At 43.7% G+C, this 23,278-nt stretch overlaps 1 protein-coding gene across 1 annotated transcript in view; it reads left to right on the top strand.

Moving 5' to 3' along the window:
* Window positions 1-22,708, top strand: part of USP39 (ubiquitin specific peptidase 39) — a 28,095-nt gene extending 5,387 nt beyond the window's left edge. Inside the window, exons 4-13 of the mRNA XM_045978947.1 lie at window positions 37-173; window positions 1,347-1,499; window positions 6,515-6,740; window positions 8,234-8,311; window positions 9,467-9,534; window positions 10,023-10,211; window positions 15,261-15,403; window positions 19,499-19,634; window positions 20,797-20,883; window positions 22,197-22,708. Coding sequence (XP_045834903.1) covers window positions 37-173; window positions 1,347-1,499; window positions 6,515-6,740; window positions 8,234-8,311; window positions 9,467-9,534; window positions 10,023-10,211; window positions 15,261-15,403; window positions 19,499-19,634; window positions 20,797-20,883; window positions 22,197-22,244 — 1,265 coding nt within the window. The 3' untranslated portion in view covers window positions 22,245-22,708. The remainder of the gene's footprint in view (window positions 1-36; window positions 174-1,346; window positions 1,500-6,514; window positions 6,741-8,233; window positions 8,312-9,466; window positions 9,535-10,022; window positions 10,212-15,260; window positions 15,404-19,498; window positions 19,635-20,796; window positions 20,884-22,196) is intronic.
* Window positions 22,709-23,278: the final 570 nt, after the last annotated feature.

Genomic DNA, 23,278 nt, shown 5'->3' with positions numbered 1-23,278 from the left:
GCATCTACTCTCACAGCCTTTCATCCTTCCCTACAGGCCGGGGTTTGAAGTCTCATGCCTACATTCATAGCGTCCAGTTTAGCCACCATGTCTTCCTCAACCTCCACACCCTCAAGTTCTACTGCCTTCCAGACAACTACGAGATCATCGATTCCTCGCTGGAGGATATCACAGTATGTGTCCAGGAGGGCTGGTTTGGAACTAGTTCTTTTGGGAGCCATCCCGGGTCTCCTGGGGACCTGCATCATATGAGGTTAGGGAAGAATTTCAGTCCTTTAGGCTTGGAGAGGCTGCTTCTCCTTTGGGAGGAACCAGGGAGATGTGAGTAAGAAGGTCAGGATTCGTAATTGTGGTCTGTGGTCTGAAGCCTAGCTGTTATTTTTGCTTTTAATGTTGAGAGTTAGGACTAGAGAAATAGGGGTGAAAGCATTTTTGTGAAATATATTCCCTTGCACACTCTGGAGTAGGGATGTGAATTGGGCCTGGTGTAGGACCGTGGATGCCAGGCTGCATACTAGCTCCTGGCTGCATTTGCTGTGATGTGGCCAGAGTGGCTTGTGCATCCCAGCTGCGTTCTCTGGTGTATGATATGGGCCCAGAGTCATAGTACTTCAGTGGAGAGCTTGAAAAGTCTTGGGTTTCATTAATGTTGGAACTATTGATTGTTATTTTCCTTCTTAGCAAGTGTTTATATATTCATGCTGAATGCTCTGTTCATTCTTAAGGAAAATTTGGTGTTCCAAGTGTTTGGAACATTTATGTTGCTTTTTCAAGTTTTATAGACCTATGGATGGTTGAGGTTAAAGTAGTTCTAGTATTTGGAGAGAGAAACTGAAGTAAATGCAAGGTTTCAAAGTGAGTTGTTAGAGACCTCTGTTCAATCCTTTATGTGATGATCCTTGCAGCTCCAGGACTGGGGAAAACTCTCTTCCTGCCCCTCCAGCCACAGGGAGTTCGTGAGATCTCAGGTTTGCAGAGCCGGGGAGACGTTCCTGCGCCCACGCTGCGTCCGTGCTGGCTCTGTGTGAGGTCCCACCTGAGACTCACCTGCAGAGACTTGAGTGTCTTCCAGTTTCTGACAGTCCTTTATCGTGGAGTTGGACAGACCTAAGGTCTGAGGAAAGACCTGGGATTCAGTGATTTTGGGTTAAACACAGAGATCCTCTTCTGGATTAGTAATGTGGACTGGGCCTATTTGTTACCTCAGCCTTTATACCTATTGTTGTGTGTGGTGAGACATTCATCAGCAGTGTTTTTTGTTTTTGGCAGAAATTGCTATTTCAGATATATCTTATGAACTCTGTAGACAGACCTACAACAATTTGGAATTTTCTTTTGTTTTACAGTATGTGTTGAAACCCACTTTCACAAAGCAGCAGATTGCAAACTTGGACAAGCAAGCCAAGTTGTCGCGGGCGTATGATGGTACCACTTACCTGCCAGGCATCGTGGGCCTGAATAACATAAAGGCCAACGACTATGCCAACGCTGTCCTTCAGGTAGGATCAGGATGGGAACAGCGGGGGAGGAGGTAATCTGGGAACACTACGAAGGTGAGCTAAGAAATAACTCCCTTCTGGTATAGTCAGTGGTTCTTGGAAACACCAAGTCTTGCTGAGAACTGTATTTGACTCTCTTTTTTTTTTTTAAGGTTTTATTTATTAGAGGGGATTTATTTAGTGAGGAAGAGGGAGAAGCAGACTACCTGCTGAGCAGAGAGCCTGACGTGGGGCTCGATTCTAGGGCCCTGAGATCCTGAGCTGAGCTGAAGGCAGATGCTTAACCAACTCAGCCACCCAGGCACCTTTGTACTTGACTGTTCACCAAACAACATTCCTATGTCTGCTCAAGGGCTGCTGCCAAATAGTGAGGCCTTTCCTAGCCTCCGGACTCATGGCCTCTCGAGTTTTTAGGGAATGAGGGATAGAATGTGTGTGTGGTCTGGTAGTACCAAATAAGAAACACATGTGGGAGATGATGCTTATTTATTTATTTATTTGAGAGAGAGAGAGCGTGCGCATGCACAAGCAGGCGGAGTAGCAGGGAGAGAGTAAGGGAGAAACAGGATCCCCGCTGAGCAAGGAGCACGATGTGGGGCTCAATCCCAGGACCCCAGGATCATGACCTGAGCTGAAAGTAGTTGCTTAACCAGCTGAGCCACCCAGGGGCCTCTTTTTTTTTTTTTTTTTTTTTAAATAATGCAGATGTTCCTTGTGCTGGTTTTCTCATGTCTTGATCCTGCTCTTGTGTGTAAGCCCCAAAGTGGTGAATGCAGAAAGCCAGAGTTGTCCTATTTGCAATTAAGTTTTTTTTTTTTTTAAGATTTATTTATTTGACAGAGAGAGATCACGAGTAAGCAGAGGCAGGCAGAGAGAGAGGAGGAAGCAGGCTTCCCGCTGAGCAGAGAGCCCAATGTGGGGCTCGATCCCAGGACCCTGAGATCATGACCTGAGCTGAAGGCAGGGGCTTAACCCACTGAGCCACCCAGGTGCCCCTGCAATTAAGTTTTTTTTTTAAATACTAGTAATACAGGGGCACCTGGGTGGCTCAGTGGGTTAAGCCTCTGCCTTCGGCCCAGGTCATGATCCCAGAGTCCTGGGATCGGGCCCTACATCAGGCACTCTGCTCAGCAGGGAACCTGCTGCTTCCTCTCTCTCTGCCTGTGTCTCCACATACTTGTGATCTGTGTCTGTCAAATAAGTAAATAAAATCATAAAAAATCTTTAAAAATAAATACATAAATAAATAAATATTAGTAATACACACACATTATAGAAAAAGTAGAAAATGTTAGTAAATACAATTAAGAAAATTAATAATCTTGCTTGATTGCCCCCCCAAAATTAAAAAGATTTATAAACATAAACACTTAATGGGGTGGTTGGGAGATGTAGAAAGTATAAAGTGAAGGCGTCATTCTCTCCTTTCTCTAGTCCTCTGTCCTGGGCTGGCTTTAAAGCATAATATGAAAGGGGTGCCTGGATGGCTCAACTTGGTTGGTTGAGCATCCAAGTCTTGATTTTGGATCAGGTCATGATCTTAAGGTTGTGAGATTGAGCCCCACCTCAGGCTGGCTGCTCAGTGCGGAGTCTGCTTGGGATTCTCTCTCTCCCTCTGCCCCCCGCCCCCCGCCCTGCTCTCTTTTTCTCCCTCTAAAATAAAATCTTACAAAGGTATATTATGAAATCATTACAAGCATACTTCATTTTATTGTGCTCTTACTTTATTGTACCTCCCAAATACTGCGCTTTTTACAGATTGAAGGTTTGTGGCAACCCTGTGTTGAGGAAGTCCTTCAGCACCAATTTCCGATCACTTCATGGTTGTCACATTTTGATAATTCCCTCAGTTAATTATTATATTTGAATAGCTTCAGTCTCATAAAACGTTAGTGAATGAGAAGTTGCTTCTTATGGATGAGCCAAGAAAGTGGTTTCCTGATATGGAAGGGTGAAGATGCTGTGAGGATCTGGGGCGCCTGGGTGGCTCTGCCAGTTGGTTAAGCATCTGCCCTTGGCTCAGGGCATGATGCCAGGGTCCTGGGATGTTGCCCCACATCGGCTCCTTGCCCAGCGGGGAGCCTGCTTCTCCCTCTCCCTGCCACTTTCCCTACTTGTGCTGGCTCTCTCTGTCAAATAAAAAAAATCTTAAAGAAAAAAAAAAGATGCTGTGAGGATCATAAAAATGACATCAAAGGATTTGGTATAGTACATAAACTTAGTTGATGAAGCAGTAGCAAGGTTGTAGAGGGTTGACTCCAATTTTGAAAGTTGTGCTGTGGGTAAAATGCTGTCAAAAGCATCACATGCCACAGAGAAATTGTTCATGAAAGGAAGAATCAATTGATACAGCAGAGTTCATTGTTGTCTTATTTTAATAAACTGACACAGGCACTGTAGCCTTCAACAACGGATCTGTCAGTAACCATCAGCATGGAGGCAAGACCCTCCACCAGCAAAAAGATAGTCTCATTGAAAGCTCAGATGCTGGTTATCATTTTTTAGCAACAAAGTATTTTTAAATTAAGGTCTGTACGTTGTTTTTTTTAGACATAAGCTATTGCATACTTAATAGACTACCATATAGTGTAAACATAACCTTTATGAATGCATTGGGACACCCCCAAAACTCATTTGACTCTTTTTTGCAGCATTAGCTTTATTGTGGTGGTTTGAATCTGAACATGTAATACCTCTGAAATTGGCCTGTACCTGTTCTTGTGCAGCATCTTTAATGATGTTAATCATTAAATGTTAATCTCTTCAGTGGATGAATTACAACTTATTCATCACCTCTTGATTTAATGTATCTAGGCCCTAGATTCTAGGCTGTAGGGTGTTTGTAGCAACTCACAAACCCATCAACAAAACAAAAGAGGGTTCTTCACTTTGCACTGTCTCTGTTACCCTGTTAATTTTTTCCCCATTTTGATATGTTTAATGTACCTTTTTAAATTCACTTCTGAAGTTGATTACTTAGATTTTTTTCATGCAGTATTGCGCTGTATGTGCTCATTTTTCTATTGGTGCTTTATTTCACTGAGCTCTAAGAGATACATACCAGCCTTCTTTTGGTGTATGTTGTAAATATTTTCTTCTAGTTAGTTCCATAAGAAGTTTTTATTTATAAAATAAGTAGGTGAACAAACTCTCTGTGATATTGCCACTAGAATGGGATTGAATGGATGAAGTACTCCATCTGGAGGCTGACTAATTTCTCTCTGATAATTTTTGTATTGTTTCTGAAGCCCGAGAGCAGCTGGATGACTGAGAACCAGGAAGAACTTCATCCATACTCCTTTCCTTTAAATAGTAACTCTCTCTTTTTTTTTTTTTTTTTAAGATTTTATTTATTTATTTGACAGACACAGCAAGAGAGGGAACACAGCAGGGGAAGTGGGAGAGGGAGAAGCAGGCTTCCCGCTGAGCAAGGAGCCTGATGTGGGGCTCAGTCCCAGCAACCTGGGATCATGACATGAGCTGAAGGCAGACGCTTAACGACTGAGCCACCCAGGTGCCCCAGTAACTCATTTTTTAAATAATTATTCTCTTAAGCATGAAGTCCTTGTTTAGCTGAGCTAAACTTGTAGGGGCTTTCCTAATCATGTCTGTTGTTGTGGTGCTCCCTGTGCCCTGAGTTGCCTTCCTTGAAGATGCTTGGGTTTACTGTGTTTAGCAGAAACCTCAATCCTCCTTTCTAAGTGGATTACCTCACCAGAGAAAGTGGTGCTTCTATTAAGCACAGTGTTGGTAAGGATTCACAAACCCATCAGGAGGGGCCTGTGGAGAAACTGCATTTATTTAGGGTCTGTTCTGTGGTCAGAAATAGTTTCTCCCAGTTTTGTAGCTCACACTAATGAGCACATATTTCTTCCTGAACCGACATGGCTAGACTATCTTTTTGCTTAGTGAGGTAAAATGTATTTTTGTTTTCCTAAATCTTTTGACCACTTCAACCCTAACAAAATTTTTTTTTAAGATTTATTTATTTGAGAGAGAGAGAGAGCAAGCATCTAGCTGGGGGGAGGAGTAGAGAGAGAGGGAGAAGCTGGCTCCCCACTGCGCAGGGAGCCCAATGTGGGGCTTGATATTGGGACCCCGGGATCATGACCTGAGCTGAAGGCAGATGCTTAACTGACTGAGCCACCCAAGCACCCTTCAATCCTAATAGAATTAATCATTTTTTTATACATATTCATTTTGTGTCATTTATATGTATAATTCATTTTTCTTTCATTTTGTTTATATTTATTATCCTTCTCTCCATAAATACCACATTTTGGGGAAAACACCAAATTTTAACATAGTTGCGGGCCTAATTAGAGTAAATAAAAGATACTATTTTTAAGAAAGTTGGTCAGTGTGGGCACCTTGGTGGCCAGTCGATTAAGAGTCTGGGAATTAAAATCTTAAAAAAAAAAAAAAAAGTTGATCAGTGGATAGGGACTTGAATACTTTTTTTTTTTTTTAAACTTCCTTGAGGCACCTGGCTGGCTTAATTGGTGGAGCATGTGACCCTGGATCTTGGGATTGTGAGTTTGAGTTCCATGTTAGGGGTTGAGATTGCTTAAAAAAAAGTAAAATCTTGAGATGTGTGGGTGTCTCAGTCAGTTGAGTGCCTTTGACTCGGGTCATGATCCCAGAGTTCTGGGATTGAGTCCTGCAGCAGGTTCCTTGCTCACTGGGGAGTCTGCTTCTCCCTCTGCCTGCCACTCCTGCTGCTTATGTGCTTCCCCACCTTTCTGACAAATAAAAAATAAAATCTTAAAAAATAAAAGGTCAGATTCAAAAAGAAAACTTAAAACAAAAGTTCGTCATGTCTATGTCAGTATAGTGTCTGCAGAACTGGACTTTATTTGAAACTTAGTACAGAGGATGTTTCTATAACTTGAACTTTAATCCTGAGCATTTCCTTCTGACTCCTGAAGGCCATTACAGGCCCAGTTCTAGTAGAAGAGCTTGTCCCCAGGGTTAGGCCCAGGGGCTCTGGATTAATTGGAGTATTTGACTTCCAGGCTTTGTCTAATGTTCCTCCTCTCCGGAACTACTTCCTGGAAGAAGACAATTATAAGAACATAAAGCGTCCTCCAGGGGATATCATGTTCCTGTTGGTCCAGCGTTTTGGAGAACTGATGAGAAAGCTCTGGAACCCTCGAAATTTCAAGGCACATGTCTCTCCCCATGAGATGCTGCAAGCTGTTGTCCTTTGCAGCAAGAAGACCTTCCAAATCACCAAGCAGGGTAAGGAATGAGTCATTTATCTTTTCTTTCTTTCTTTCTTTCTTTCTTTTTTTAAGATTTTATTTCTTTATGACCAATCGTGAGAGAGGGAAAACAAGCACAGGGGAGCTGGAGAGGGAGAAGCAGACACCCCGCTGAGTGGGGATTCCGATATGGGGCTCAGCCCCAGGACGCTGGGATCATGACTTGAGCCAAAGGCAGACACTTAATAACTGAGCCACCCAGGCACCCCCATTCATCTTTTCTTATGATAGGGCAACAAAACCAGTTTGATGAACAAATTTACTTGTGCTTGCAGTGAACCTTATACTAACTGGATGAGTGTTTAGTTGATAGTGTGATTGATTTCCTCACTCCTCTTTCATCAGCCTCCCCTGCTCAGAGTTGAGACCTCAGCTGGATAGAAAGGCTGTCTTATTTGGTAAACTAAACCATATGGTTCTGGGAAAAACTAGGAGGCTGGGAAAGGCACTAATCCTGAAGGGCTTGTTACCTTTGCTTCTCAATTTGTCATGTTGCAGACCAGATATTCTGATGACTTATTCTGACTCTTTTCATCCCTCTAAGTCCCACTCAGTAGTTACTGCCATATGAGTACAGTGGACACTTTGGAGCTCTTAGCACCTGGATCTCAGGCAGTGTCCTCTTGCCTCCTGTCCGTGTATTCACCACGGCTTCCTGCTGCTCTAGTAGGTTTTAGAGCTACGGGGATAAGCAGCACAGTTGTTTTCTTCCAGGAGCTCCCATTCTAGTGGAGAAGATCAGTGTGTAAAAAGGCGACTGCAGGGTGTGAGTGCTATGGTAGAGGAAGTGAAGTATGCTCTGGGAGGGAGCGTGGAACAAGGAGCCCCCTCTGAGCACACTGGTGGTCGGCTGGGGTCGGGACGGAAGAAGAGTTAGTTGAGTTTCAGGCACTGTGGAGATTGGTTGGGGCTGGGCACTCCAGGTAGAGAGGATACTGCCAGCAGTGCAGACGTCCCTGGGACAGACGGAAGACTGCCAGTAGCCAGGCGCTTGGAGTCCAGGGGACAGTGTGAGGGCGGAGGTGGGAGGGACTGGATCATTGGGTTTATGCCACTAGAAGGAGGTTGGGTTATATCCTGACAGCAGTGGGGAGTCAGTGAAGGCTTTTAAGCCAAGATGTGACATCAGACTCATGTTTTAAAAAATATGATTCTAGCTGAGGAGTGATTTAGAGAGGACATTCAATACTGGCTTTTGGTGGATGTTGAGAGGTTTGAAGTGAGCTGATAATCGAATGTCCTGGTTGGGTCAGAGAGACCAGGGAGAGAGTAGAGATTGGAAGACTAAGAGCTTGATCATGAGGAGTGCCAGCATTTAAAGGCCAAATAGAAGAGGATGCCCCGGGGACCAGATGGTGTGGCCTGAAAGGAAGGAGGAAAACCAGGAGTGTGGCGTCATACCAACCAGGGCATGGTTTGGGTTAAACTGATTTCCAGCTTTGACATGCTCCACCGTTCTTTCTTTTCCAGGGGATGGAGTTGACTTTCTGTCCTGGTTTCTGAATGCTCTACACTCAGCGCTGGGGGGCACAAAGAAGAAAAAGAAAAGTATGTCATGTTCTTTTATAAAAGAGAACTCTTTTTTTGTTTGTTTCCTTTTACAGGTACTCTGCAACTTCCTATCCTTAACTGTTGATTTTTTTGTGTTAGGGTAGTGTTTATGTACACACGAACTAGATTCTATTCCTGAATAGATTCTTCCCCATTAAAAATAATTAGATATGGTTAATCCAGTGACACGCTTAATACATGGAAATGGATAGAATTGTGGTCTGCAAACCCTGACCCAGTTCCACACTGAGGGTCTGGGCAGCATGTTATGAGCTGCTGGTCTGGTAGTGCAGGAGCTCACTGAGTGTTCGCCTGGCTTCTCAGTTAACTGGTCGAGCAGAGTGAAAGCTAGTTTGTTCCCCTGGGCCTGTACTTGGGGAATTGAGAGGCTGGGTCCATACAGGTTCTTGGTTCAAGTCCTGTGTCCCTTAACATCCATGTTTGCATATCAGTAGTTGGTTTTCTCGAATGCCAGAAAAAACTCTCAGCTTAGAGACTGCTGAGCTAGATGAATGATTTTGGAGACCGAATGCAGTTTTTTTCTTGTCCTTTTTCTCTGTTCTGCTGGTGTTGGTGTTTACTCCTGTGGAATTGTGTGCTGGTGCTGTTCTCTACCAGATGTCTTCAAGCTGTGCACAGCCTCTGAGTTCTGTAACTCATGTCCTTTCAGGATTCTAGAACCCTGTTGTGCTTTCTCTCTTTCCTTTGGTTCTCTTTGGCTCCGTCCCTCAGTCTGCTTGTTTCTGTCATGTCTAGCGCAAGGTGGACTCTCTCTTTGCACATAGCATATGGTTATCGGAAATTCTTTGGACTTGTCTTGTTTGTGAATTCTGTGTGATTCATAAGTCTCTAGGCTTTATAAATCATTCATTCATTTCAGGCACACTTAATTTTTCTCTTATGGGCCAGGCCCTGTGCTGGAGGGTCAAAGGGCATCTTCTGGAGAAGACAGACATAAAATAATTATTTACACAAATAATAATGGAGGTACTGTGGCAGTATATGTTATAAAGGTATTTCTGTGTTTAGTGAGACCTTTGGGTCTTATGCTGGAAGATGCTGGTTTATTTCAGAAATTTAGAAGTTAGGACTGTATTTTGGAAACACTTTTCCAATCTGACAGAATTTACATTTTGATCTCTGTTTGTACAGCTATTGTGACTGATGTTTTCCAGGGGTCCATGAGGATCTTCACTAAAAAGCTTCCTCACCCTGATCTGGTGAGTGGGTCAAACCCGACTCTTGGACAAAGAGAGGCTTAGAGATCTATCAAGGCCTCTGCCCCAGGATGAGGTGCTATGAAGCACTGGCCAAGGGACAGTTTCCTTAGGCTCCTGTTATGCCAGTGTGCAAAGTGTGGGAGTTACGGGAGGGTGTGCTGGGCACTGGGTGGTGCTGGCCTGATTTTTCAGAAAGCTCAGGTGAGCTTTCTAGGTCATCTAAAAACGTTTTAAATAGTCTGGTATTTAAATAAAATCTCTCTGAAGATGGAAACCCATCAGTTTTTGCATTACCCTGAGCAAGTGACGCTGCTGCCGCCCATGAAATGCCCAGTCTCTCGGGCCCCCTCTTCATTCAGTTCAAACAAAATGAAGTAAATATAAAAAAACATGGTTTCTTTCCGTGTGTGTGTGTGTGTGTGTGTGTGTGTGGTAGTCTCTGTACTGCTCACAGTCCTTCCCTCCTTTCTCCTCTCCCTCATCTCTAGCCAGCAGAAGAAAAAGAGCAGCTGCTGCATAATGACGAGTACCAGGAGACAATGGTGGAGTCCACCTTCATGTACCTGACGCTGGATCTCCCTACTGCTCCCCTCTACAAGGACGAGAAGGAGCAGCTCATCATCCCTCAGGTGCCGCTCTTCAATATCCTGGCCAAGTTCAACGGCATCACAGAGAAGGTAGCCCATTTGCACAGCTCCCCTGCTGATGCTTCTTTCTCTCTTGACGTTCTGAGTTTCTTTTTATACTTTAAAGTCATCACATGTGTGGAATGCATTTACCATAGAGCATATTGTCTGTCGTGAGCCTCCCAGACTCTGTTGTTGCTTCTAGCTGGTCACCCCAACTCTTAACTTGATTTGCTCTGCCCTCTCTTGTACTTCTCTTATGCTCCTTTAAACCATCTGCCTCTGGGTAGGTTGGAGAAAGGAGAGGCCATTTAGGACAGTATAAACTCAGAAAAGTAGGAAAAACTCCCATCTTTTAAAAAATACAGTGTCAAGGGGGCCTGGGTGGCTCAGTGGGTTAAGCCTTTGCGTTCAGCTCAAGCCATGATCTCAGGGTCCTGGGATCGAGCCCCACATTGGGCTCTCTGCTCTGTAGGGAGCCTGCTTCCCCACCCCTCTGCCTGCCTCTCTGCCTACTTTTGATCTCTCTCTCTCTCTGTCAAAATCTTTTAAAAAAATGTAGTGTCAGTATTAAAGTGGAAAAAATAGAGCTAAAATATAAATAAAATGAAATCATTTATTCTTACTGTCACATTACTTTTCTTTTTTAAGATTGACTATTTATTTGAGAGAGAGAGAGCGCACGCGCATGCGTGCGCATGTATATTCAGGCCCGCAAGCTGCGTGAGGGGTGGGGAGGAGCAGAGGGAACAGTGGTTCCTGGAGATGGTAAGTCTTGTTAAGAACTGTACATGACTCTTTTTTTTTTTTTTTTTTATGTTATATTTATTTATTAGAGCATGAGCAGGTTGGGGGAGTGGCAGAGGGAGAGGGAAAAGCAGACTGCTCGCTGAGCATGGAACCCAGTGCAGGGCTCAATCCTAGGACCCTGAGATCATGACCTGAGCCAAAATCAAGACCTGGTCACTTAACTGACTGACCACCAGGCGCCCCTGTAATATTACTTCTTATGAAGTTAAAAGTGTCTTTTTATCTACTGAATTAACTGTTTCTTGGTTTAATTCCTTTCTTCATGCTAGACAAATTTTAATCCTTTTGGTTTTTTACTGGGAGAATTTTTTTAACTTAATGTCTCCTTCCAAACCCTTTCTGCCTTTTCTCTTCATTAGCTAAGAGTCTCTTGTTTTCAGATACTAAATACCAATGAAAAGCTCATTAAAAGAAAAACATTATTGGTAAGCATCTCCTTAGGATCTTAGGGAGACTTGAACTGAGCAGGACTTGGGAAGGACGGAATGAGAGCGAGGGGCTTGTCAGAAGTGGCGGCCTGTTGATTATCTCTTGTACAGACTGCTGTTACCTTATTTCCAAGACCCAGCGTCTGCCATGCTACTCTAGGTTCCCTGGAGGGAGTCGAAAGGCCCTCTTGAATCAGGTTTCCTTTCTGTTCAAGGACCCGGTGAACAGGGTCTTTTCCTTGAAAAGGCTGAATTGTGAACTAGGCAGCTACTCCAGCACTCTAAAACATGCCTCCCCTGACCTCTATCACTGTTTCCATCCAATGTCCAAGTCCATTGTCAGGTACTGTAAACAAGTTTATTTTGCACAAGCCCTGGATATCCATGGACAGTGGCAGCTGCCTGTCTCTCTCTCTCTCTCTCTCACTCACACACACACACACACACACACACACACACAGAGATTGGTACAGTGATACCTAAGATGTCTAATCTATTTAGACTTGTTTCATTTTAGGGAGGTGAAAGAGAGACCTTAGGGTTCGAGTAGCTCAGTTTCTATATTTTATGGTTTAAAGTGACAGAGCTGAGAATCTAAACTCTGATTTTTCATCTGGCTTTTTCAGTCATGCCATTCTTGGTCCCTGTTATCTCTGTTTGTTCAAACTTAAGTAATATTAAGATTCCCTTGAGTCGTCAGTATTGATTTGCATTTATTTTTACTATAATAATACTTGAATTGGTATAAATGTAAACTTTGGTGTAAGCTCATTATACCTATAAGCTCATTATACCTATAGCTTTTAAGCAAGTATGAAATTATAACACATTTCTAAGTTATGCAAGCAAAACTTTAAAACTAATGAAATTGATCAGCAGTGCTGTTACAATGTGATGTATAGTTAAATTGTTCCTTGCTGTCTGATTGTGGTACTGCTGTCCATGGTGAAATTCTTCCCCTCCGTTTTCTGGAGCTTCTGAGCTCCAGAAAATGTTAGGCTGTGATAATCATTTATTTGTTAAGTCCTTCCGTAGTCTGAGATGATTAAAATGAATGCTTCTTGTGTCCCCTTGTTTACAGATTCAGATGTAGGCAGTGAAATTTCTTAGCATTTACCTGATTAAAAACATTTTCGGGGGGAGGCCGAGGTGAAGGGAGGGTGCCTGGCTGGTTCAGGCAGGGGAACATGCAACTCTTGATCTCGGAGTTGTGAGTGTGAACCCCATGTTTGGTGTAGAGCTTACTTAAAAACCCTTAGGGGCATCTGTGTGGCTCAGTCGGTTAAGCGTCTACTTTCCGCCCAGGTCGTGATCTCAGGATCCTGGGATTGAGCTCTGAGTTGGGCTCCCTGCTCAGTGCGGAGTCCGCTTTTCTCTCTGACACCCCCCGCCCCGCTCATGCTCTGGCTCACTCTTTCATGCTCTCTCTCAAATGAATAAATTAAAAAAAAAAAATTAAAACCTTAAGGAAATTTTTTTTTGCTTTCAGTACAGTATGTTATTTCAGCCACACAGAAGTTACTTGATCCAACAAAAAGATACTTTTTCCAGTAGTGCTTATACCTATCGATGATCAAAAATTTACCAGAAAGGTGTGCCTGTGATGTGTGCAGTAGAGATGGAAAGCTTATTTTTCCACCGTTCTTAGGTTTCTCATCATGTGACGGGGAACTTGATTTAAAAAAAGATAATAACCACTTTATTGTGATAAAACTCACATACCAGACAGTGAGCCCATTTAAAGTTTATAACTGGATGGTTTTTACTCTGTCCACAGAGTCAGTTTTAGAACACTTTCATCATTCATGTTTTCATCGCCCTTTAGTTACCTTCTCAGCCCCATCTCCCCCAGCTGTAGGCAGCTTCTAATCTACTTTCTGTCTTTCAGGATTTGTCTATTCTGGACGTTTCATCTAAGTGGAAGCTTGTAATATGTGGTCTTCTGTGATTTGCTTCTTTCACTTAGTGAAATGTTTCCAGTGTTCATCCGTGTTGTAGCATGTGTCACTCCTTCATTTTTGTGGCCGAATAATACCCCATTGTGTGGTCACACCGTATTTTTATCCAGTCATCAGCTGATAGACATTGGGGATTGTTGCTGCCTTTTGGCTACTGTGAATCACGCTGCCATAGATAGTAGTCTACAGGCTGTTCTGTGAATGCATTTTCATTTCTCTTGGGTGGTAATTACGAAGCGGAATTGCTGGGCTGTGGTCACTCTTCCATTTAGCCAAGTGAGGAGCTGCCGGGCTGTTTTCCGAGGCAGCTGTACCGTGTTGTGTCCCCGTCAGCAGTGTATGCGTGTTCCACTTTGTCTGCGTCTTCACTGTCACTCGGTACTGTTCGTGTTCTGGGTGAGAGGCACCCTAATCTGTGTGCCATAGTAGCATAGTGCGCTTTTGAGCTATATTTCCCTGGTGACTAATGCTGTTAAGTATCTTTTCATGTGCTTGTTGGACCTTTAGAGAACTGTTCAGGTCCTTTGGATATATTTTAACTGGGTTATCTTTTTATTTTTGAGTTGTAGGAGTGCTTTATATAATCTAGATTCCAGTCCTTTATCAGATATCTGATTTTGCAAACATTTTCTCCTCTTCTGTAGACTGCATCTTCACTCTCTTGATGGTATCGTTTGAAGCACAGAAGTTTTAAGTTTGGTGAATTACTGTCTAGATGTTCTTTTGAAGTGTATGCTTTTGTTTTCGTACGTAAGAATCCATTGTCAAATCCCAGATCGTGAAAATTTACCCTTATGTTTTCTTCTAAGACTTCTGTAGTTTTATCTCTTACATCTGCTGGGGTACCCTCAGTAGTGCAGAGCCCCTCACTGCTTCAGAAGTACTCATTCTGGGGCACCTGGGTGGCTCAGTGGGTTAATCCTCTGCTTCCAGCTCAGGTCATGGTCTCAGGGTCCTGGGATCGAGTCCCGAATCGGGCTGTCTGCTCAGCAGGGAGCCTGCTTCCTCCTCTCTCTGCCCATCTCTCTGCCTACTTGTGATCTCTCTCTGTCAAATAAATAAAATCTTAAAAAAAAAACAAAAAACGAATTACTTGTTCTGTGGGTGTGTACCTCTTGTGGTCAGGAGGGTCTTCCCTATTTTGAATTCAGTGAGACTTTTGTGGTTTTATTTCATTTTAATTTTTTGAAAAGATTTTCTTTGTATATTTGAGAGAGAGGTAGAGTGACAGCATGCGTTGGGGAAGGGACAGAGGGGGAGGGAGAAGCAGAGTCCACACAGAGCAGGGAGCCCGATATTGGGGAGCATGACCTGAGCTGAAAGCAGACACTTAGCCTACTGGGCCACCCGGGCATCCCAAGATTTTTGTGGTTTTAATTCTGTAGTTTTTAACAAACCTCTTTTTCATCTGACATTTTTGTTTTCCCTGTAGAAACAGATAACCACATTGCTGTAGGTGGAGTTCAGCAGTGTGCTCAGGTGCCGGCATAAACACGGCCTGCAGGTTGTCTTTTAGGCAGTGTTAATGGCTGTCCCTAAGCCTTCACATGGCTTCAGGGACCAGGTGTCTTCTGAATTCTTTTTTTTGTTTGTTTAAGATTATTTATTTATTTGAGAGAGGGAGAGTGAGAGCAAGAGAGAGTACAGGAGCAGCAGGGAATGACAGAGGGGGAAGCAGACTCCCTGCTGAGCTGGAAGCCCAAGAGGGGATCAATCATGGGACCCCGGGACCATGACCCAAGCTGAAGGCAGACGCTTAACCATCTGAGCCACCCAGGTGCCCCGTCTTCTGAATTCTTAAGTGCAAGGCAGAATTATATTTAAAAATCCAACCAAAACAAAACTCACACCCCTACCTCAATACTCCAGCACTAATTTGATAATTTCCTTCTCACTTTGTCTAGGAATATAAGACCTACAAGGAGAACTTTCTAAAACGCTTCCAGCTTACCAAGCTGCCTCCATATCTCATCTTCTGTATTAAGAGATTCACTAAAAACAATTTCTTTGTGGAGAAGAATCCAACTATTGTCAACTTCCCCATTACGTGAGTATTAACCTGCTTCACTTCCTCTTAGGGGGAGTGAGCCTGAATCTCTTTTCATATTTTTGTATTGTTAATCATTTGGGACTGTCTTAGAGGTTGCTGGGAACAGAGCCTACCTATACTATGTTAGTTAAGGGTTGTTGGAGGGATACAAATATTTCAGGGATTCAAAGTTAGAAGTTTACCTTGAGGCAGTCCTTTTACCTTTTCTCCTGTTGCTTGCTGGGCAGGGTAGTCTTTCACTGTAGGAAAAACAGTTGATGGAAGTAGGGCAGAGCAGGTAGGATTCTGCCTGGCTTCAAAGGTGATCCCGAGCAGTTAGGGTCTTTTCGTCTGTTTGCCGGTCTTTGCATCTGTAGTTAGGCACAGACAATGGGGAGGTTCCACATTTGTCTTGCCATCTTTGTCTTGCCTATTGGTGAGAAAGATAAATTTTGATATATGGCCTTATTTTTAGTTTATCATGTAGTTGTCTATTTATGAACTTCTATGAATGTTTTAATGTAAATTTGGAGGAGTTGTACCAGATGCTTTCATTTTACTACTTTCTAACTCAGCTCCTGTTTTTGGGGGTAGACAGTTGGTTTTCAGTTCTTAGGAGACACGGTTTTTCATGCTCTGAAGAAGATGTCTCTGAGAACATGGAGAAACCTGATGGTAGGACTGGCAGGAGGAGTGATGGTCTCTTTGCTGGCGTTTAGGTGAGAGTGGAACCCCAAGGCAGCTTCTTGTCAAGAAGGATTTGGGTGGATCTGTGATGGGATTAACTTGATGTTTAGCTCAGTAAGATTTTTTGTCTGTTGTGTTTTTTCCCCCTAAACTCTCACAGAGTAGTTTGGGAGCTGTAATGTGTAAATGCTCATCCCTTCCTTCCCCTCTCTCTCCATCCCTCTCCATTTCTCAGTTGCCCAAACCACACCAGCACTGCCAGTTTTCTCCTTTGAATGGTTCCCATTCTTAATTCTGGGTAGTGTTTAAGAGGGTGGTATCTGAAAGTAAAGAGGCCTGAGTGCTGTGCTATTCTAGCTGTGTGACTTTGGGCAGGTTGTTGGCATATCTTCTGGAGTTATTCTGACATGGATAAAATGAGAGGCTTGGACTAGGGAACCCTCAGGGTCCTTCCAAGATTAACATTTTATTTTTCCTGTTTTCATGATCAGAACAGTTGAGGGGGTGAGGAGAGGACACCTTTGTAGTTAGCATTACAGGAGAATCTCTTACTTGCTTTTCCCACACTTTCTTTCCTGTTCTTCACTAGCATCTTGTCTGTGGAACAGAGTGAAATTAGGGGACATGAAAGCCAGCTCTGTGCTACCTTGAGTGAGACCACAGAGAACCTTTCCTTGGAAGTCCATGTAGTGGGGTTCTCTTTCAGAACTGGACTCTTGTGAATTGCCACAGTCACTAGTGTGTTCCTGGGAGGAGGGAGTGCTCTTGACTGGAGGGCAGTTCCGGAGGAAGGAGGACTATGCATCGATGATAGTTCCTGCTCAGTCACCACAGAAATGGCCTCTCTCGTTGGTTTCTTTTTTTTTTTTTTTAAGATTTTATTTATTTGACAGAGAGGGAGATCACAAGTAGGCAGAGAGGCAGGCAGAGAGAGAGGAGGAAGCAGGCTCCCTGCAGAGCAGAGAGCCCGACGTGGGGCTCGATCTCAGGACCCTGAGATCATGACCTGAGCCGAAGGCAGCGGCTTAATCCACTGAGCCACCCAGGCACCCCAGTGAGTCTCGTTGGTTTCTTTTATGTTGCACCTGGAGTATGTTTATTTGGGCTACTTGTTGCATTTAGGTTTTGGTAACTGACTTCATTAGTTTGTTCTTTGGAAAGCTGACTTTGGAGAAGTTGAGAAAAAGATTAATTCTTAGCTTGTCATCCGGACTAGCTAGACGAATTCCGGAAACCTGCATTTTAAATGCTTTGTGCACTATAATTACTTTTGGAGTAATATGGTTCTAGATTAGCTAAAGTCTCCACTCTCTCTTTTTTTTTTTTTTTAAAGATTTATTTATTTTAGAGAGAGAGTATATAGGCGAGAAAGAGAGTGATTGAGCAAGCACATGTGCGAGCGGGAAGAGGGGCAGAGGGGGAGGGAGAGGAAGAGGGAAAGAATCCCAAGCAGACTGCACACTGAGCAAGGAGCCTGATGTGGGCTCCTCATGACCCATGAGATCATGACTTGAGCCAAAACCAAGAGTCAGATGCTCAACCGACTGAGCCACCCAGGCGCCCCTGAAGTCTCCACTTTTCGAAAAGGAATCTTTTCCTACATAATTTTTCTTCTGTGTTTTATTCATAATACATCTTTTTATTAGAGACTAATCGCACTTGCAGTGATTAGGTGCCCTTTGCTCATCCGGGGGAAGGGTTTCTGGAGCACAGGATTAGAGCTGCACTTTCAGCTAGGTAGGTGTTCTCTGAATTGGACTGTTCTGATTGGGAGAAGAGTGTAGTGGGAGCCTTTGGCTATTTTGTAAAACAAAATGATTTAACATGTATTCATTCCCTTTTATCACTAAATGGTTTTGGTTTAGTCATGAAAACATGAGTATTAATACTCCTGAAGATTCTCTAGGACTTGTTCGAATAAACAAGTCTGGACAGCTGTTGTTAAAGCAGAGGGGAACTCTGGAACTCACATGGATTTCCTTCAACTCCTGTCCAGATTATCTTTAACAATAAATGTTGCCTTGCAATCTATATGGTACTCTGTTATCTGCAGAAATAAATAGCTATTCCTAACACGTAGAAATCTCCCTGATGTAATTAGAACAAAGTTACGTGTTTATTACTACATGGTTTACATAGAAGAGTTTTTGTATTTTTGGACAGGTAATGTATTCACAGTCTATAATTCAGAGGGAGATATCCATCTGGAAGTGACCATGGCCATGACTGCTGTTAGCATTTCCTGTGACTCCTTCATGGATGACATTATTGGAGTTCATGTCTTGAGTGGTAGTACATGAGATGGCATGTCAGTTCTAGAGAGATTAGAAATATGATAAACTCTCTTATGCATGTGCACGGTCACTCTGTTTCTGTTGTATAGTTTTAACTGTAGGAAATTTCATCACAATTGTCTTTGTCCCATTTTCATAGTTGACATTTACTATAGCACTTGTTTTTGCAGTAACTGGTATATACGTTTATGCTTCAACTGATGGTTAGAATCCAACACATAAAACACGAAAGGAGATTTATTCCAATTCAAGCGTGCTTCTCTGTATTTGAAAGGGAATGTTAAGGTATTCAAAATAAAATAGATATTTTGCAGTCCCAGTTGCAGGAACGTAGTCAGTAGTTTCTTTTGGCAACCAGAACTGAAAAATTGGGAAGCTATAGAGTAGCCAGGGCGGGTCACCTAAAGAAGAGAAAATGGGGCTGTCAAAAGAGGGGGAAAAACAAAATCAGTGTCAGAAACAGAAAAGAGGTCATGCAGGTCCCTTGGATCTAGCTGCTTCTCCAGGGCCTGGTTCTAGCTGCTTTTCTTCTTTACCTTGAGTAAATTCCCCTTCCGTGCTGAAGCTACTCGTTTGCCCATTTTGCCATGTTGAAATTGTGAAAATGATTGTATACAGTGGCAACTCACAGAATCGTGCGGTCAGACCTTCCATAGCCAGAGGCTAGGGACCCAGCATCAAATGAACACTGTGGCCATGGTATTCCGAGAGAGGGCAGCATGTTAGTCATGTCTGCCTTAATCCTTACCATCTTAGAGGAGATGGTGACACTCTTTTCATATCCTCAAAGAGCCTTAGGCTTTGTAACCTGCTTAGATTCCCATGTATCTCTGAAGCGGCAGAAGCCCTCATTCCACTTCTAATCTGAATGACGTGAGGCCCCGCATCTTTGATGGCCAGACGCCCTTTTTTAGTGTGCTTTCCCCATAGAGCCAGTCTTTCTAGTTTGTCTCATGCTTGTGGTAAATGATGTGAATTTCCACCAGCCTGGGCTTCTAAGGCTCTGCAGGCCTACCTAGATCTGGGCTCTTGAAATAGGGTTCAGTAGCTCTGTGATCCATTGATGTAGGACTGTTTCCCTGACCTCCATAGCCTTTGTCTGATCTTGTGGCTTTATTGTCGTCATCACTAGAAATGTGGATCTGAGAGAGTACCTGTCTGAGGAAGTACAAGCAGTGCACAAGAATACCACGTACGACCTCATTGCCAACATTGTCCATGACGGCAAGCCCTCGGAGGGCTCCTACCGGATCCATGTGCTTCATCACGTGAGTGGCAGAAATGGTGCTTGTGCCTTTGCCATTTCAGTGGGCAGCTCTCTTCAGTTTGCCCGGTCTTGGCCTTGACTTTGCTGTTCTTCAAGTAATACAGCTGTCAGTCGTCAGTGGTTAGTTTCAGGCAGTGGTTCTCAATTTCGGCTGCATGTTATACTCACTTGGGGAGATTTTTAAATCCTGACACCTGGGCCATTCCAAGCCAGTTAGGTTAGAACAGTGTAATTTGTGCCTGTTGGGTTTCACCTGGAATAGAGGTTGGGGCTGCTGCTAAATATCCTGTAGTGCCCAGGCAGCCCCATAATGAAGAATTATCTGGCTCAAGGTGTCAGTCAGACTTGAGAGATTGCATTAGATTATCTGGAGGTGGGAAGCAGGCAGCATAGTGTTAAATTATCCAGGAGATTCCACTGTGCAGCTAAGGTTGAGCACCGCTGTCCCAGACTAGAGCCTTACCACCTGAAGTGGCATTCTCCAGCTAGCAGCATTGATACAGGAGAACTTGCCAGGAATGCAGAATCTTAGGCCCCACCCAAACCTCCTGAATCAGAATCCGCATTTTAAACAAGACCCTCCAGTATATAATTAAAGTTTATGAAGCACTGCTCTAAAGGTTTCTTTTAGCTAAAAACACTTCTGAATTTGTCTCAAGCTAAAAATGGATGAAACATGTACTTAAGTTATATTTGGTATCACACAGATTATTAGCACAGATTGTTTTAATTTGACGAGTCTTCTGGGACTGTGTAATAACTAGTTCTGTTTATCCAGCATTTCACTGTGTGCTAGAAAGTATGCCAACTGCTTAATGTGTGTTCAGCTCATTTGTATCTTTTTTAAGAAAATGTATTTATTTGAGAGATGAGGAGGGGTGCAGAGAGAATCCTAAACAGACTATGTGCTAAGTGCAGAGCCCAACACAGGGCTTGATCTCATCATCGGGAGATCATGACCTGAGCAGAAACCAAGAGTCAGCACCCCAAAAGCTCTTTAAATCAAATAATGCCAAGCAGAAGCCATGCACCCTCTTAATTATGACTCTTGTCGAGTGGTGGTCTAATGGCTATTCTGATTTTTCTCATTTTTTGCTGCAGTCCTCTCCTACACCTTTTGGTTTTAGGGAGCACACTAACCCATCCCTTCATACTTTTTGCAGGGGACGGGCAAATGGTATGAATTACAAGACCTGCAGGTGACTGACATCCTTCCCCAGATGATCACGCTTTCAGAGGCTTACATTCAGGTGGGTTAGCCACGAACTTGGTGTGCGCTGAACAGAGAGGGTATGGGGCCAGTGAGAGGAATGATGTGGGTGAAGGCAGGAAGTGGGATGGAGTTAAACCCTTGGTTAGGCTGGGTACCTGTTGGGATGCTCGGAGGAGTGAGATGGGGCCAAATTATATGGCCCTGAGAGCCCAGGGGTGATTGCTAGAAAAGAGAAGGGCTGGGAAGTGTGGAAGGTTTATGGATGAGCAAGGAGGTTATATGTGTGGCCAGGTTACTTTTGCAGAGGTTTTAAGGAGGGAGAGCCCAGAATCATCAGGACCCTAACTAGGAGTTGGCTCTGAAGCTTTCCCTAGCATCCCAGGCCAAGTTAGCGCTCTTTGTGACCTCCGAGTGCTTTCTGCATGCCTTTACCAGAGCACCAACCTTAGTATTTTAATGTTCTCTCTATTGGATTGAGAGCTTGTGGAGCAGAGTATCTCTGTTTCTCTTTGTAACTGCCCTGGTACCTGGCAAAGAAGGAAGACAGAGATGAAGAAAAACCTATAGCTTTGTTTTGTCTTGTCACACCGTAAGTTTACTTACAATAAATAATACTTAAAATCAAATTCAAGAATTTGATCCATTTTTCAAAGAGGCGGAATTCTCTTTAAAATGCTCCCTTTGATATCTGCTTAGTGGGTTAAATAAAACATCCTTATTAAGCATTTGGTATCTTACTATAAAAAAAGTTGCAGCAAATCCAAAGTACAGTCATCATAATTAATAACTGCCACTTGCGTTCCACTGAAAATAGCAGTTGTATCCCTGGGTCCTCTTCACAGGGGCTCCTCCGGGGCACAGAGCTTGCACACCTTGGGCTGCTCTGTCCCAACCAAGGGCTGTTGGAAGTTCTGCAAAAAGCACAGAGATCCAAGACGGTAGAAAAGGCAGCGCCACACCACGTCCTGCTCTTTTCACGACCTTGTTCCCTGGTGTCAAAAAGCTATAGCTTCATAAAAACGAATGGAGACACTTCCCATTCTAGAGATAACTCTAGTGACTTTGTCTGTGGCCTATGACTTTTTCTATTTGTCTATGTCTAGTCTTCACTAGGTGTTCTTTTTTAGAAAGCTAGTTTGGCATAGAAGGTAAGGAGAGGGGGATGGGTAGAAAGATAAAAATCAAATAAAGGGGTATTTTCTGAAGGAGGTTGGGGTTCTTGTCAGGGGACAGCCAAAATATGGATGTGGAGCAAGGGGCTGTCCCTCGCCTAGGGTAGAACAGGTACGTGGTAAATGCGTGTGGTTTGAGTGCCAGCTCCTACAAGTCTGTTGTATTCATTTCTTACAGATTTGGAAGAGGCGAGATAATGATGAAACCAACCAGCAGGGGGCTTGAAGGAGTTTTGGGTTTTGCTCCCCCAGGACTTTGGCTGAAGGTATAATAATACCAAAACTATAGCTGACCATGGGCTGACTGGCACATTCCCTGAGCTAACCCGTTTTGTGGGTTCAGATTCACCCTAGGGCATCAGAGGGGCCCACACGCCTGGGATGGCTCTGCACCGTCACCCAGCTGTTCTCTGATCAGTTGATTATAGATTAATGATCCTTTCTCCTTCCTGTCTAGCTCCCCTCTAGCTTCAGTAGGCCAGAACTCTGTAACAGATGTGTGTAATTTCTTTCTGGGCTTCTGGGAGTATCTGAAGGACAAGATAATGTCTTCTCCGTATCAGAGCCTCAGGGTTCTAGGAATAAGCATGAAGCCAGTAATGTCCTTCTTCCATCATAGGCATTTTTCCTGTGGTTCATTTCATTTTCTGATGTGTATTGGAGTGGATTAAATGTTTTCCTGTTTTTAAACCAGCCTCTTGTTTTATATCCTTCTCTTAGGCTATTGTCAGCTTGTGGGTGGTGTGTCATTTGGGATGCATTTTGTCTCCAGGTAACAAAATATCTGACTAAAGCAATAAATTCCTGTGCTTAACTACAAGTGTGGAGGTGGGCGGCGGCTTCAGGCTGAGGTGCAGGGCCGTGTGAGGGAAGGCAGGCAGGAGGGATCTTGGACTGCAGCACAATTCTGAGAGTCTCAGCCAGACCAGTGGGGGGCACAGAGCAAAGCTTGCTGATGAGAAGAATCAAGCAGTAATGGCTTTCTTCAAGCTCAGCTGTTGATGAGGACCAGCCTGGAGAAAGTGTGGCCTCAGCCCAAGCACTGTGGCAGGGCTGAAAATGTGGGCGATGTAAAGACACAGCTGCCGGTGGCAGTCAGTCACCCAGAGCGAGGTCTCTTAAAGGGAGGTAGGAACCCTGCATGTCTGTGGCTGCCACCCTTGACTTCTGGAAGTCAGTGCTGTCGCTGTTTGCTTTTACCTCTTTGACAGCTTCAGGATGTCCCTTGCTGACTCCTCTTCCTCTCTCTGGCTGTTAAAA

This window comes from Meles meles, chromosome 15, assembly GCF_922984935.1.
Source record: "Meles meles chromosome 15, mMelMel3.1 paternal haplotype, whole genome shotgun sequence".
In the NCBI taxonomy this organism is placed as follows: Eukaryota; Metazoa; Chordata; class Mammalia; order Carnivora; family Mustelidae; genus Meles; species Meles meles.
This window is presented reverse-complemented; position numbering and strand designations above follow the sequence as displayed.